The sequence below is a fragment of the Carya illinoinensis genome, chromosome 16 (assembly GCF_018687715.1).
Source record: "Carya illinoinensis cultivar Pawnee chromosome 16, C.illinoinensisPawnee_v1, whole genome shotgun sequence".
NCBI lineage: Eukaryota > Viridiplantae > Streptophyta > Magnoliopsida > Fagales > Juglandaceae > Carya > Carya illinoinensis.
The window spans coordinates 23,210,576-23,224,947 of record NC_056767.1 but is presented as its reverse complement, the minus strand read 5'-3'; the positions used below and the strand labels follow the sequence as shown (position 1 = coordinate 23,224,947).

The 14,372-nt window shown below is 34.5% G+C and overlaps 1 protein-coding gene across 3 annotated transcripts; it reads left to right on the top strand.

The window, feature by feature from the left end:
• Nucleotides 1-4,967: 4,967 nt before the first annotated feature.
• LOC122298669 (translation initiation factor eIF-2B subunit delta-like) lies at nucleotides 4,968-14,313 on the top strand. 3 transcript variants are annotated; one of them, XR_006239500.1, is made up of 9 exons: nucleotides 4,968-5,651; nucleotides 6,438-6,572; nucleotides 8,078-8,433; nucleotides 9,249-9,993; nucleotides 10,163-10,259; nucleotides 10,347-10,401; nucleotides 10,605-10,685; nucleotides 11,972-12,505; nucleotides 12,599-14,313. XR_006239500.1 is itself a non-coding variant. In XM_043108528.1 (7 exons), the coding sequence occupies exons 1-7, from the start codon at nucleotides 5,162-5,164 to the stop codon at nucleotides 10,665-10,667; spliced, it is 1,941 nt and encodes a 646-aa protein (XP_042964462.1). In that variant the 5' UTR covers nucleotides 4,969-5,161; the 3' UTR covers nucleotides 10,668-10,982. The 3 variants fall into 3 exon arrangements, 1 of the variants encoding a protein (XP_042964462.1); XR_006239501.1 differs by lacking the exon at nucleotides 10,605-10,685; XM_043108528.1 differs by lacking the exons at nucleotides 11,972-12,505; nucleotides 12,599-14,313 and having other exon boundaries at nucleotides 4,969-5,651; nucleotides 10,605-10,982.
• Nucleotides 14,314-14,372: the final 59 nt, after the last annotated feature.

Genomic DNA, 14,372 nt, shown 5'->3' with positions numbered 1-14,372 from the left:
AAGAGCTATAAGCTAGACTCAGGTAATGTATTAGAAAAATTTTTTAAGTTCTTATATGAGTTGTTTTTAACATTTTGTAATATTAATTTCCTATACTTTAACATCTTAATGCAGAATTAGCCAATTCTATGGCCAGCATACTTCGTGAAGAGGATTGACAATCTTGTTTCTGGTATCTTATTTCAATTTTGCTTTCTTTATTTTTATAAATTTATATGGTATCTTATTTCTTTACTAATTTTGTTCTTTTTTTTCAGGCACAAGTTGAAAAATGACATTTTTTGGACCTTTGGTTATGTATTTTTAATTTTATGTTGTAATTTTGGACCTTTGGTTATGTATTTTTAATTTTATGTTGTAATTTTGGACCTTTGGTTATGTATTTTTAATTTTAGGTTTTAATTTTGGTTATGTATTTTTAATTTTATGTTTTAATTTTGGACCTTTGGTTATGTATTTGTAATTTTAAGTTTTAATTTTGGTTATGTATTTTTAATTTTAGGTTGTAATTTTGGACCTTTGGTTATTTATTTTTAATTTTAGGTTTTAATTTTGGTTATGTATTTTTAATTTTAGGTTGTAATTTTGGTTATGTAATTTTAATGTGTGTATTTAGTTTTAATTTAGTTTTTAATTTTGGTTGCACATTTGAATTTAGTTTTATTTTTTATAGTGATAGATTTTGAATTTAGTTTTATTTTCTAATGTAATAATTTTGGTTAGATAAATTAGAAATCTCAAATTATATTTTTTTTAAAAATTGATATAGAAGCCCAAATCCAATTTGAGTTGCAAATTGTAAAATTGAATGTTAATTGGGTCAAAGAAAAAAGTCTAAAAAAAAGCCCAATAAAAAAGCCCAACAAAAAGCCCAACTCCGACTCCGCTCCGACTCCGCTCCGACATGTCGGAGTCGGAGTCGGAGCAGAGTAGGGTGTAAGCGGAGTCGGAGTCGGAGGTCGGATTCGGCTTCCGACAAAGTCGGAGTCGGAGTCGGAGGAGGCCAAATCCGACTCCGATTGAATCGGTGCTCAGCCCTAGATTGGTAGTTGGAATAGTTATCTTCCTAAATTTAATCCAAGAGTTTAAAGAGCACAAATGAAAGAGCACAAAGGATTAGATTTAGGAAGACGTCAGATACCCTATTTCCCCTTGGACATGTTTGAAGGGAATTCAAGAGGAGAATTCTCCATTTAAAAGAGAAATAGCATTGGAATATTGGAATTTGAGTGAAGTTGGTCATGGGTACAGTCATCGTTCATGTCATCGGGAGTTCTCCATTTGCTTGAATTTTGTCTAAAGGTTTTATTTTTCCTACATTTTTATTTATTTATTTATATCATCAGACTTTTCTCTAAGTAGTATAATAAATAAAATATAAATAATATTATATAGAAACACGAAACATCGACTAAGAAAGAAAAACACTTCAGCTACAAATAGATTATATAAAAGCAAACATACAAATTGATATGACTTGATGTAATACGTTTAAATTATAAATTATTTTTATTATAAAATAAATCTAATAAATTTTATAGAATCACGTCAATTTATAAATTTATTTTATATTATTTCTTTATATCAGTAACAATTATGACTAAAAAAGCCCACAAATAACCAACAATAATGTAGTAAGCCATGGTGGTCACACCCTGCTCAATAAGACCAATCGTTACTCCCTTGCAATTAAAGTGGCTGAATAGACACTTCAATGCAAGTTAATGACTGGCTTTTATTATTAGGTGTGGGTTAGGTATAACTAGGCCAATATTTCTATTTATAATTCATTTTTATCATTGTTCTTTCAATATCGAATCTTACCCTATCGATTGATTCATAAATTGAATATAATAAATAGTTTTTCATTGTTTAATATCACGTAATTGAATGATTTAAAGATGCTGATAAAAGAGATGGTAGGACCTATTTTATACTCAACCACATACGATAGTAATAAAATAGACTTAGAAACTATAGTTATGTCTACGTAAATATTCTGGGACTTATTTTATGTGTTTTTCTCTTTCCTATTTTAGATCTTAAAATTCGGATAATGACTAGAAAAGAACAAAATCTAAAAAATATATAGACATAAAATTTACTCTATAATATTTATAATTGTTTGAGTGAATATTTTTGAGCTGCATTAAATATGATGAAATGTTGTGTGATTTACATTATATGTATGTCAAAGAACCTAGAATTTGGATTAGAACCATGGAGAACCCAAATCAAATCAATTTGAGAGTGATTATGAAGAAACTCTTCATCACATGGTCTACTATTTATATTTATAACATTGGAGTTAGAGCCAAAACAATTATTTTCTTGTTTTCTTTACTTTTTTAAGTCTTATGCAGGTTAAATATTTATAATATCTTAATATATTTGTGAATAATAGTGAAATAATATAAGTTATAACATTTTATTGAGTTTTGAAAATTGAAAGAGAAAAAATTAAATAAAAGTATTATAAAGTTAAAAAACTGTTTTAATAGTATTTTTGTTTTAAAATTTAAAAAAAATAATATTATTTTTTTATCTAAGAGTTTGAAAATGTTATAATGATTAGCTAAATAATTAAATATGAATGAATTAATATTGATATGTAGATTAGTATATAACTTTATTTGTATATAACAGAACCCTAAATGATAAGAGAACAAAACAGATAGTACATTTTCTCCTCCTCTCTAAAACAACACACCAATCCAGCAAGCAGTTCTTGCTAATTATCAAAATACTTATTGTGATTAGAAATGTTGGATATAGAATGAATTGGGTCAAGCCGATTAGCAGCTCAAATATAAAAAAGTTGAAAGTGACATAAGATAAGTAGAATTTAACTATTTTAAATAGTTAATGAGACGTTTGTAAAATGAGGAAACCACTACAACTATGGTGGGCGTCTAGCAATTCTTACAAGGAAAGACTATAACTTCTTTACAACTGATGGGGCTCTCTCTAGAAGGAAAGCATCTTCTCTAATCTCCATTCAACCTTATTTTTCCTATTGTATTGAAAGCTTAATGGCTCCAAGATGGCAAGAAATCCATTAGCATAGACAAAAACAAAAAATTATTATCAAATACAAAAAGCGTGCTTTTCATGCCCTTCGCTAAAAATTTGCAGTCGTACGCTTGCATAAAAAAACTTTCTAAGAGTATTGACAATGAACTAGCCATTGTCAAGTTTAAAATAAAACTCTAAATGTGATCTTTTAGTTATAATATGAACTTTTAACTAGACTAGTCCACATTAGACTAACTATTTTAAATTACAAATAATAATATAATATTATATTTTAATAATATTTGATAATTTTTTTCTAATGTTTTACAAATACACTTTATATATTAATTAATAACTTCATCAAAAAGTAAAATTATTATTTTGGAAATATTTTTTCATAGAATATCCAAGTTTTTATAATAAATATATCCTTACTATATTAGAAAATCGTAAAAAATAGTAGACATTTTTACAATAGATATCTCCTGCTATATTAGAAAAAAAAATTAATAGAAATATACTGCATGTGATTGTCAACGAGAGAGTGAAACTTTTTATATAATTTTGGTCTTTATACAAGAGGGAAGGAAAGCGTGAGTGTGGGTGTGAGATTTAAAATAATAAAATATGAGTTTGAACTTTACACAGGAGCTCTTTAAGTATGATGAGGAGCTTAAATTTACTGTAGATAAAATCTTAAACTTCTTATGTATGGCTAGTCCAATGTAGAGAAAAATAAACTTTAATTTTAAAATTTTAGACTTGTATTGAGCAATGGCTATTTCATTACCAATGCTCTAAGGGTCCATTTTTAGAGGCCATTACAAGGGATTTACAAGTCTTCTCAAAGTTTGACCATCAATATCTTCATTTCATCACACGACAATCAAGGACAAGTTTCAAGATTTATTTTTCTGCAATACTCGTAGACTTCCTCTATTATGGTGGAGTTTTATTGAAGATTCTTAAGCACTTCTTATTTGACAAGTCTACCTTAAGAATCACTAACGCATGTTGGATATAAAATGAACGGGGTCCAACCCATTAGAATCCCAATACCAAGAACAAAAGAAAGAAATAAAATAAGGAAGAGATAAGACTAAAAGGGGTTGATCCGGATACAAAAATGTGAAAGTGGCATTAGGTAAGTAAGATTCAACTACTCTTAAAAAAGAAGGAGACCTATATAAAATGATAGAACCACCACAAACGTGAGGCATCTAGCAACTATACAAAGAAAGATAACTTCTTCTCTACAACTCGTGGGGTTCTCTCTCTTCCTATGGAAAACATATTCTTCAATTTCACTTTAATCTTAATTTTATAATTGTATTAAGAGTTATGGATGGAGGGATATAATAGATTGTAAAATTAACAAACACAATGAATTTCACTCCAAAGACCTGTAAATATAAATCTTTAAAAAATATTTTAGTTATAAAAAAATTATATAAAAGTAAATCTATAAACTGATGTGACTTGATATGGTAAATCAGATTGTAAAATTAATTTAAAGTAAATTTAACATATTTAATAAAATTATATTAATTTATAAATTTATTTTTTATAATCACTTTATGCAGGTAAGAATTCCCTAAACTTTTATATCGAAAAAATGCAGCCTATGTAGAATCGACAAATTGCTCGCAAAACACAAGGTCGCATGACGGATAGCAATTAAAAAAAAAAAAAGAGAAAAAGTAAAAAGCTAAAAATTATTTGTGAATCAGATTCCACCGTAAAAGGATTCTCCCACCTTTTCTTCTTTTAAAAATTTTTAAACTAAAATAATAATAATAATAATAATTATATTTTATTACAAATTTAAATAAAATATAATTATAATATAATTTTTTAATATTAATTTTATTTTAAAATTTAATAAAATAAAATTATTTATTATATTTTATATAAAAATTTAAAAAAATTATCATGATAAGATGATATTAGATAATTAAAATTTGGGTAAACGGGTCCTAATCCTTCTTCAACCCCGCTCTTTCTGCAACTTCCCAAAATCAAAACCCTCGCGACAATGTAAAAACCTTAATTCTCCTCTGTCTATGGCCTTTAATCCTTGTTTTCTTCAATTTCCTTCCCTTCCAAAACCCTAGCCGTTTTTTCCGACTCCCGCCACCCCTTTTCAATGGACGCCCGTCGACCCTCCCGAGCCATCACTGACCCTATGATCCGCCGCGTTGGCTTCTTTACCCCCACCGGGAACAGCCAACTGCCACGGACACACTCCAACCCTGCCGGCTCTGGTTCCTCCCCGCACGCCGACTCTCCCGCTGGAAACTCGCTCTCTCCAGTCATGATCCCCCCGCCGCGTCACCTCTCTGACCGTACGCCCCCCTTGCCGGTTCCTGAGACCGGATTACGCCAGGATAGCGACCGCGTGCCGGTCGGGAGCTACAACGCGTCCGAATCCCTGATGGGCTCGTCTCCGTCAGGTGGGATCGCTTTGGTGGGAGGAGAATTCTCTGAGGAGTCGGATGGGTGGTACGGGCAGAACGAGGTGCGTAAGCACTCTCCGAATCTTCTCGATGCCACTCTGCGGAAGGCTCCGGATTATCTGTCCGGTACTTCTGCTCCCCTGAGGCTTGAAAAATTGAAGAAGTCTGCCCAAGTGCCAGGTAATGCTTTAAAATAGTTACTGGCAAGTTTCACCACGAATGGAGTCTGATTCGGTAGTGTTTGCATTACTACCGAATAAGTTGTAATTTTGTAACTCTATATTTTGTGCTTGTGTGGGGTGGGGTCTTATTGTATTGTTTTATATTGAGGTATTATAGAATTGGAATTGAAATTAGATGCTGCGAGTTAAATATGGTATGTTATATATTTATTTATTTATTTATTTTTGTTTAAAGAATTTGGCATGCGAAGCAAGAGAAGAGTCTCTAGTATGTTCTAGGGAGAAATATGATTTTCTTAGTTGTTCTTCCACCTCTGGTGTGATTAGTTATCGTTATATCCAGAGCATACAATAATTAAAAAAAAAAAAAACAATTGAATCATTGGGGTAAAGGTAGTACGGGATTATATCTCTGGGACCAAGAGTTTTTCCTTCTATATATATGCATGTCTGAAAGGATTGGACCCAAATCCTTTCGGCATGTTTGTGAAACTGGGGAATGCTTTTTGTCGTGGAAAAAATTTGACTTGTCGAGTTTATGTTTTAAACATTGTCTCAGAGCTATTGTGTTTCAGCTGGTTGCTTGGATTCACAATCTATGGTTACCCGATTTGATAATTTACTCATGCCATATAAGTAAGAGATAGTCAATCTTTTAGGATTGATTTATATGCTGGTTATTTTCTGAGGTTGCTAAAGTGTGCTAATTATATGTGGCCCCTTTGCGTTGTGTATGGGTAGTGGACCATTGATTTCTTCCCTAAAATTTGTATTACCATTGCAGAAAAGAGTGGTAAGGCCGATGTGGAAGCGCAAAATGAAATGCAATCTAGTTTGAAGCCACTGAAAACGAAAACATCCAAAGCTGAAAGGCGTGCCTTGCAGGAGGCCCAAAGAGCTGCAAAAGCTTTGGCTAAAGGTTTGAATTGTGCTTATGTATATGTTATTCCCTAGTTGACCATCTACTATAGTTTCCTATGATAACTTATTTTCTAAACGTTTTATCTTAATGGTTTTTTATGTTAGTGAAATGTGTCTGTTTCATTTGAACTTTTTACCTTATTTCCCAGGTTAAAATTCATTAAACTTCAAAGTTCTTTAGACCCACTGAATATTGGTTTGCCCTTTTTTACCCAAATAGGGCATGATTGTGGGTAGAGAGTTGAATTTTGTGGACTAACAAGCTCTTATTGGATGCTGTGTTATTTTAGGTAGGCAGTTCCTGCCCACTAGCCAGGGATTTTGAGCACCCATAATGGCATGTTTTTTAAACTTGTTTAGAGTAAATTTTACTTTTCTTCTTTTTTATTTACATTTGTCTTATTTTCATTTTGGAGGCTTGAAATAATTACAAATTGTTAATGTTTTCTTAGAATTGGCACTTTTAGAAAAAATCATTGGATATTATTAATGTTTGCTTAATATTGTTGGGTTCTTTCAATGAAGTGTTAAAGATGTCACAAAAGCAGCATGGATTTTACTTAATGATTGCTGTTATGATTGAAATTGAGAAAACAAATTTTCATTTCTTTTCCTACCGTATAGCCTGATTATCTTGCAAAATAATATATTGCTCTTTCGACATCGAGTGACCTGCATTTTATCATTAAAAATGGCTATTCCTTTCTCATGACACGGACAGAATATGGGGATTGGGGTGATGCCAGACAATATAACTAGTGCATTGAATCTTCATAAACATTAATCGTTTGAGGCATGATTGTCTGCTCGCTGTTTTTTTGGTTTAAAATTTCTTAGAAAGGATCTTACAAGTATTTTTTGGGAAGTATTGTTTGGGAACTCAACTGTTAGAATGAATTTTTTTACCAGCATAAACTGTTTCAATTATTGGTCACACTTTCAATCATGGTTTATATTATGACATATATGACAGTTAGACTGATATCTTATAGTATCGAGGCTGGATGATGATTTCCTTGGTAAGTTTGTAATGGTTCATAGTAAGTTACTGAAATAATTATTATCATATATGCATGCTTTATAAATTTAAGATTGGATTCAGATTTTAACCAAACCCAGTAGTAGGTCTTTAGTGTTCTTGTCGACAAAACAATGTTTGGTATTGAATGAATGGCTCCTCAGACACCAGAAGGTTTTTCTATTGTTTTGCCTTTGTTTAGGCTCGTTGTTGGCAGTGTACAGTCTCCAAGTGTGGTAATATTTTATGTTGTGAGCTTGAGCGCGTTTTTGCATGTGGTTATTAACCTATTTGTGGATATCGATGCATGCGTGCATATTTTACTTGTATTTGTATGCATTTACGTCGGCTTTTCACCTGCAGCATGCATACTTGTGCTTCTATGTGTTTCCATCTTTGAATTAGTATATATAATATCTCTTGTTGTTGGACATGGTTTGTGTAATCATTTCTCATGCTGCATGTTCATGCAATATATTTATCAGAGGGTGATAAATCTGCTGCTGTATCTGGGGGAGCAGCTCCAAAAAAACCTTTGAAGCTGCCATCACAGAAGAAAGATGGTCCTCCAGTCTTATCTTCAATTGCAGCTTCTGACAAGAAAGGAGGTGATCGTCTACCTGATAAAGAGAGGAAGAAAGACGTTCCTCCTCCACGCATGCAATTTGATGATAAGAACCGTGTGGAGAAGGCAAAAAGACGTGCAGTGTTCCATCAAACTGAAGCTAGAAATAGAGTTGAATTGTTTCGGCATTTGCCTCAGTATGAACATGGAACTCAGCTTCCTGATCTGGAGTCACGATTTTTCCAACTTGATCTGGTGCATCCTGCTGTATACAAGGTATTTTATATGTGATAGTGATAGTCTGGGTTGTTTTTTGGGGCTTCCAGCCTTTGAGTAAATGGATTTATGTCCTGTTTACCTAAAGTGGTAACGACATTTGTTGCCCAGATGTAGGGAACAGACAGAACATGACAGGACATACACATGGAAAATTGAAGAACTAGATGTGGACAGGACACATACTATAAATGCTAACACCTGCACATACATTCATCTTCTTTATTATCAATGGCTCAATTACTCTGCGATCTGCAGTTATAATAAATGTGCAATTTGTTAATGAAGCAGTTTCTTAAAGCTCCCCCCATTCTACCCAAGTTTCTGTTTAGTTTCTGTTATTGTAACTTCAAAGTACCGTCACATCTGGAATGTTTTAGAAATGTCTAAGAAGTTTTCAATAAGTGGCTGTCTATACCTGTCCATTACACTTTGTGGCTTCTTCGTGGGATTGTGTGCAAGGATGTACATGTTTGGCCTTTTTACCCTTCGGTTTTTCTATCCGATGGCATTCAATCATCTACATACAAGGGACCCTGCTTCAGTTTCCTTGGACCTGTATTATATAGCTTTTTCTGTTTTTAAAGGTAAAATAGCTTCTATTTGAAATAACCACTGTTTAGCACATCAATATCTTTTCAGCTACCCGACTTCTGTTTCAACGATACATAGACTGAAACGAGTATAAATTTCTCGAGGCCTGTAATTTTTACTTACAAATAAAAGTTCTTAAGGCTTGTTTGTTGGATTAGGCTTTTCACAGTGATTTTTATCTGTTAATTAATCATTTCTGCTTGGAATGAATTCATTTTCAGGCTGGATTACAGTATTTAGCCAAAGATATAACTGGGGGCAATGCACGTTGCATTGCAATGCTTCAATCTTTCAAGGAAGCCATTAAAGACTACTCCACACCACCAGAAAAAACTCTTGTGAGAGATTTAACTGCAAAAATAAGCAGTTATGTATCATTCTTTATTGAATGTAGGCCACTTTCTATCAGCATGGGAAATGCAATTAGGTTTGTTAAGAGCCGTATAACAAAGCTACCATTAACTCTTTCTGAATTAGAAGCAAAAGCTGCACTTTGTTCAGATATCGAGCGTTTCATAAATGAAAAGATATTACTTGCTGAGAAGGTCATAGTTGGACATGCTGTTACAAAGATTAGGGATGGAGACGTGCTTCTTACTTATGGATCATCAAGTGTGGTTGAGATGATTCTGTTACATGCTCATGAGATGGGGAAACAGTTCCGAGTTGTAGTAGTAGACTCACGTCCGAAGCTGGAAGGCCAAGCATTACTTCGGAGGCTGGTATCAAATGGCCTGAGCTGTACATACTGTCATATTAATGCTGTTTCTTATATTATGAATGAGGTTACACGAGTTTTTCTGGGGGCCGCCTCTGTATTGTCCAATGGAACTGTACATTCGAGGGTTGGGACTGCATCTGTTGCAATGGTTGCTCATGCTTTCCATGTTCCAGTTTTAATCTGCTGTGAAGCCTATAAATTTCATGAAAGGGTACAGCTTGACTCAATCTGCTCTAATGAACTAGGTATGTCATCCTATATGAACTGGTGTTGATTGTTCTTTTCTCCTTCGATTACGTTACATTTACCTCAACCTGCATTGGTAGGATTAAGACCGAGTTATTCTTCCCCATCCCATTTCCCCCAAACTTGTTTTCAAAGAAACAAAGCCTAAAAGTCTTAAATTACTTGCAGGCGATCCATATGCCATTACAGAAGTTCCTGGGAGAGTGGATGTGAATTATCTGAATAATTGGGCCAAAAAGGAAAATCTGCAGCTTCTAAATTTGATGTAAGCTTTATCCCTGAAAGAAAATAATTTCTGAATTTTGTTCCCATGTATTCATATTACACTTGTCTTTCTGTGACACTGTAACAGGTATGATTCTACCCCTTCAGATTATATCTCCATGATTGTCACAGACTATGGAATGGTAAGTCTTGTAATATTGATCTCCAAATTTTAGTCATTACCTTGTATTTGTGATCATGCTAGGGATTGTTACTTATGATGCAAACAATACAACTGTGCAGAGAAATTAGTACATTCTTGTGGGAAAATTAAACTTTTCTTCTGGAAGCTTGAGATTTTTCCAATTAATTTGTATTAATGATCCTCTTATTGTTCTTATTGTAGATCCCAACCACTAGTGTACCTGTCATTGTGCGCGAGTATCGACGAGAACATTTATTCATTTAGAAAATATTCATCAGCTATGTATGTCGTTGGATCAATAAAGCCCTTCATTTTCTGTGATTTTCCTTAGAAATGATACTCTAAAATCTTTCAACATGTGTTTATCTCTGTCATTCTTTACCTTTTGAGTTGTAATATTAGGGCCCATCAGTCTTGATCGTATTCAAAATTTTGTTCGGTTAAAATGTCTCACTCAGAGTGCGCACCATTTCGCCTCTCGTGAAGTTGTGACATTTTTGTAATCCTAAAGTACTTGTATGTATATATTGTTGTCTATTGGACATGCAAGTCTCCAACACGGTGGTAAGGAATTGCTTGCAAGTTTTTTTTTTTTTTTTGCCCCCCCCCCCCCCCCCCCCCCCCTCCTTTTCTCTGTGAAGAGTAATGCGTTTTATTTTTTATTTTTCAACACCTAGGAGTTGGTTTAAGTGGTAAATGCCTTAGGCTTGGGGGTATGCTCACCCAAGGTCTAAGGTTCATATCTCTTTGGGTGCAAATAAATAGGGCCATCAGATTGAGATATTTTTTCCTTGCATTATCTGTGGTGCACTTGATAGAAACTCCTTGTCGAGAGAGTCTCTGTACTCTTGGAATTAGTTGAGATGTTGTTCTTAGACACTCAATGTCAATAAAAAAAAAAGTAATGCTGTTTTTCATTTTAAATTTTATTATATTTAGTCACACTTGCAAATACCACGTATTTTAAGCAGTTTTGCGGGACAATTACTTAAATGACAATCATGTAATTCATGACATATGGATAGCATGATGAAGGACAATAAATTTCAAGATGAAAATTAATATTTCCCTTCTATAAATGGTTCATATACCAAACATGACTGGATGGCCATGCTTGAGACCATGAGTTATTGTAGGTTTAAAACTCATATTCATTGTATGCCCCTGGGGCCTGATCTAAATGTAAGCCACAAGATTTGCTTAAACTGAGGGAATGTTTAAACATTCAGATAAACTGTCACAAAAAATAAATAAATAAAAAAAATAAAAAAAGAAGAAAGAATAAAAAAGCAGATACACAGTATTTGTCTGTTTCCCTCTCTGGTGGCTTGCATTTTTAAGTTGAACTGTACGTCAATACATAAAAAGCTCACCTAATACGTACAAGGTACAGAGTAAAAATCTCAATAAAAGTTCTCCTTTGTTTTGAGATGGGAAGGTATATTTCATGTAACCATTTAGGTTATGACTGTGAGGTCTGTGTGTGTGTATTTTCTTGGAAATCTTTCTCAAATATCACCAAGTAATGCTGTCTCTGACTCTCTGTCATCATTTTTGCTTCCTTTCAGAACCAGTATTAATATTATCAGCTGCAGCAGCAGTTGCCAATTCCATCAACCTCTCATAATCTATCTCAGTAGACTTGAACTTCAACTTGATTCCACCCTGAGTCCATGACCTTATACAAAGGAGAGCTTGTGTGCTATCATGTGGCAAACAAAATCGTTGCTTCTCTATCTCATCACCTTTGCTGCAGAACAAATCCTCAGCTGCCGTGGAAGTTGCCTGCACGGTCAAGAAATCTCGAGCCATGACAGAAAGTCGCGGATAGCGAGTGCTATTAACTTTCCACCACTCCAAAACATCTGTTGGTATTGGAGCCGGAGGCTCTGATAGATACTGAGTGAGCTCATCAGTGGCAGTGCTCATGCTTGCCCTTCGTTTCTTTCGAGCAATTTCCTCTGCAAAAGAGACATTCCCTTCATCTTCAATCTCCTGAGCAATGTACCCACTAGTCATGGATGGAACATGGCTGCTAGAATAATTTCTCATGAAATGGGCTCTTGCTTCCTCAAGATAATTTTCTGAACTGAGACTTTCAGGTATTAGCTCTATTTTGATTCGAGGATCAAGAATTGCTGTCATGTATGTAAATATGTTGCAAACCTGACTATTGTAATTTCTGGCCTTTATAGCCATGTCTTCAGCAGCACTCTTTAGCCAGTCTGGGCTGTGCCGGGATTCTCTGCAGACAGCGATCGTGTCAGAGATGTGATCCATGAAGAAGAGAACCAGACCGATTGTGGGCACCTTGCTTGTGCATATGTTGGTTGTGGTTTTGTAGAAGGGTTGTAAATATTGATGCATGATACTGACCACATTCTTCTCTGTGGAGGTCAGCAGCATCCTATTGCCTAGTATCTCATATTTCCTGATTATGGCGTCCATAGACTTGCTTGCCTGTTTCATATGTAAAATCCTAGTTCATCAATAGCCACTACATCCATGCAGGCATGGATGGCGCAGACACAAAACAACATACAAACATATACATACACAGTCAGGCTATATATATTTGGCAGTTATCATAACCTGATCAAAACCAAATATCATGGGCAACACCCTAATCTTTGATGAAGCAAACTTCAACAGCTTTCTGATAAGTAAGCTGTTGAAGTTTAAGGGTCCAAGAATAATTCTTTATTTCAATGATCAGTCGCAGAGATGGAGAACTGTCTTGATAGCCTGATCATATCAGGCAATTATTTCACCTAATTGAATTGGGAGGAGTAGAGTGTGGCTGTTCGGTATTAAACAAACCAATCAAAGAACAAAGGGGGTTTCAAGTTTCAACCTTGTCGTACATCCACCTTTCAAGCTGAGTGTCATATCATATTTTCAGATTTTCTTTATCCAATGAACTTTGAGGCAGTCGTTAAAAATACTTTATAATGCCGGCAAGTAGTTGCTAACAGAGAAATTATATTTGCAAGTCGGTGCGGAGGGCGTGGCATGGCAGAGTTTGATCTGCAAGAGAATTTAATTTTAAACTATCTTCCTAATTAAATCTTGTCATGTCAGCAGTAGGTTTGCAAGTAGGAGTTGCTGATGAAAGCACTTAATGGGCCTGATATTAGACTATGGGGGGAATAAACACCATATTCTGCGACAAAAATCCCATTTCTTGGTTGGAAAATTCTTCTAAACAAAGAGGCTTTTCATTTTGCAGAATTTTTATATCCTTAAGCAGGAGGTTTTTAGATGATATGAGCAAGTACCTTGCGCACAATATCTAGCATCTGATAATTGCCACTCCACCGTGCTGAAGCATCCAGTGGAAATTTCCAACTACCTTCTTGAAATGCTGCAGTTGCTTGAGTAAAATCTCCTGACATTTCTAAGGATGCATTTAACTCCAGTACAAACTCCCGGATCTTCAAGATTACTGGTTTTGTGGTTCTCAATCCGTCATCTATGATCAAATTCAAAGTACGTGCTGCACAGGGGATGTAACAAAAGGGACCAACTTTCTGACCATCCAATTCCTCTTTCAAAGTATGGCAAGCACGCATGGAACTTTGACTGTTATCATGCGTGCAGGAGAGGACTCTACTGTCAATATTGTACATCTTAAGAACCTTCACCAGGGAATCGTAAATCTCGGCACCCCCACAAGGATGAGGTATATGACAGATATCAAGAAGCACCTTTCGGAAGGACCAGTTCTCGTCAATCCACTGGCATGTGACACTCATATAATATATCTGTTGATAGGAAGTCCAGAAGTCAAGTGTGATGGAGAACTTCGACAAAACCTGCTCCAAAGATGCTCTAACATCCTCCTGCATGCTTCTGAAAACTTCATGAAATACTGCTTTATACTTCTCACCTGGCCATACTTGTATTGATGCGTTCAGAAACTTGTAAGAATTTGCCAACCACTTTTCTTCCAAGGTCGAAGGAGGGAGA

Coding starts and splice junctions, on each gene's coding strand:
- LOC122298669 (XM_043108528.1), top strand. CDS start 5,162: ATGGACGCCCGTCGACCCTCCCGAGCCATCACTGACCCTATGATCCGC. Junction 6,573..8,077: donor TGCAAAAGCTTTGGCTAAAG/GTTTGAATTGTG, acceptor TATATTTATCAG/AGGGTGATAAATCTGCTGCT. Junction 8,434..9,248: donor TGCATCCTGCTGTATACAAG/GTATTTTATATG, acceptor ATTCATTTTCAG/GCTGGATTACAGTATTTAGC.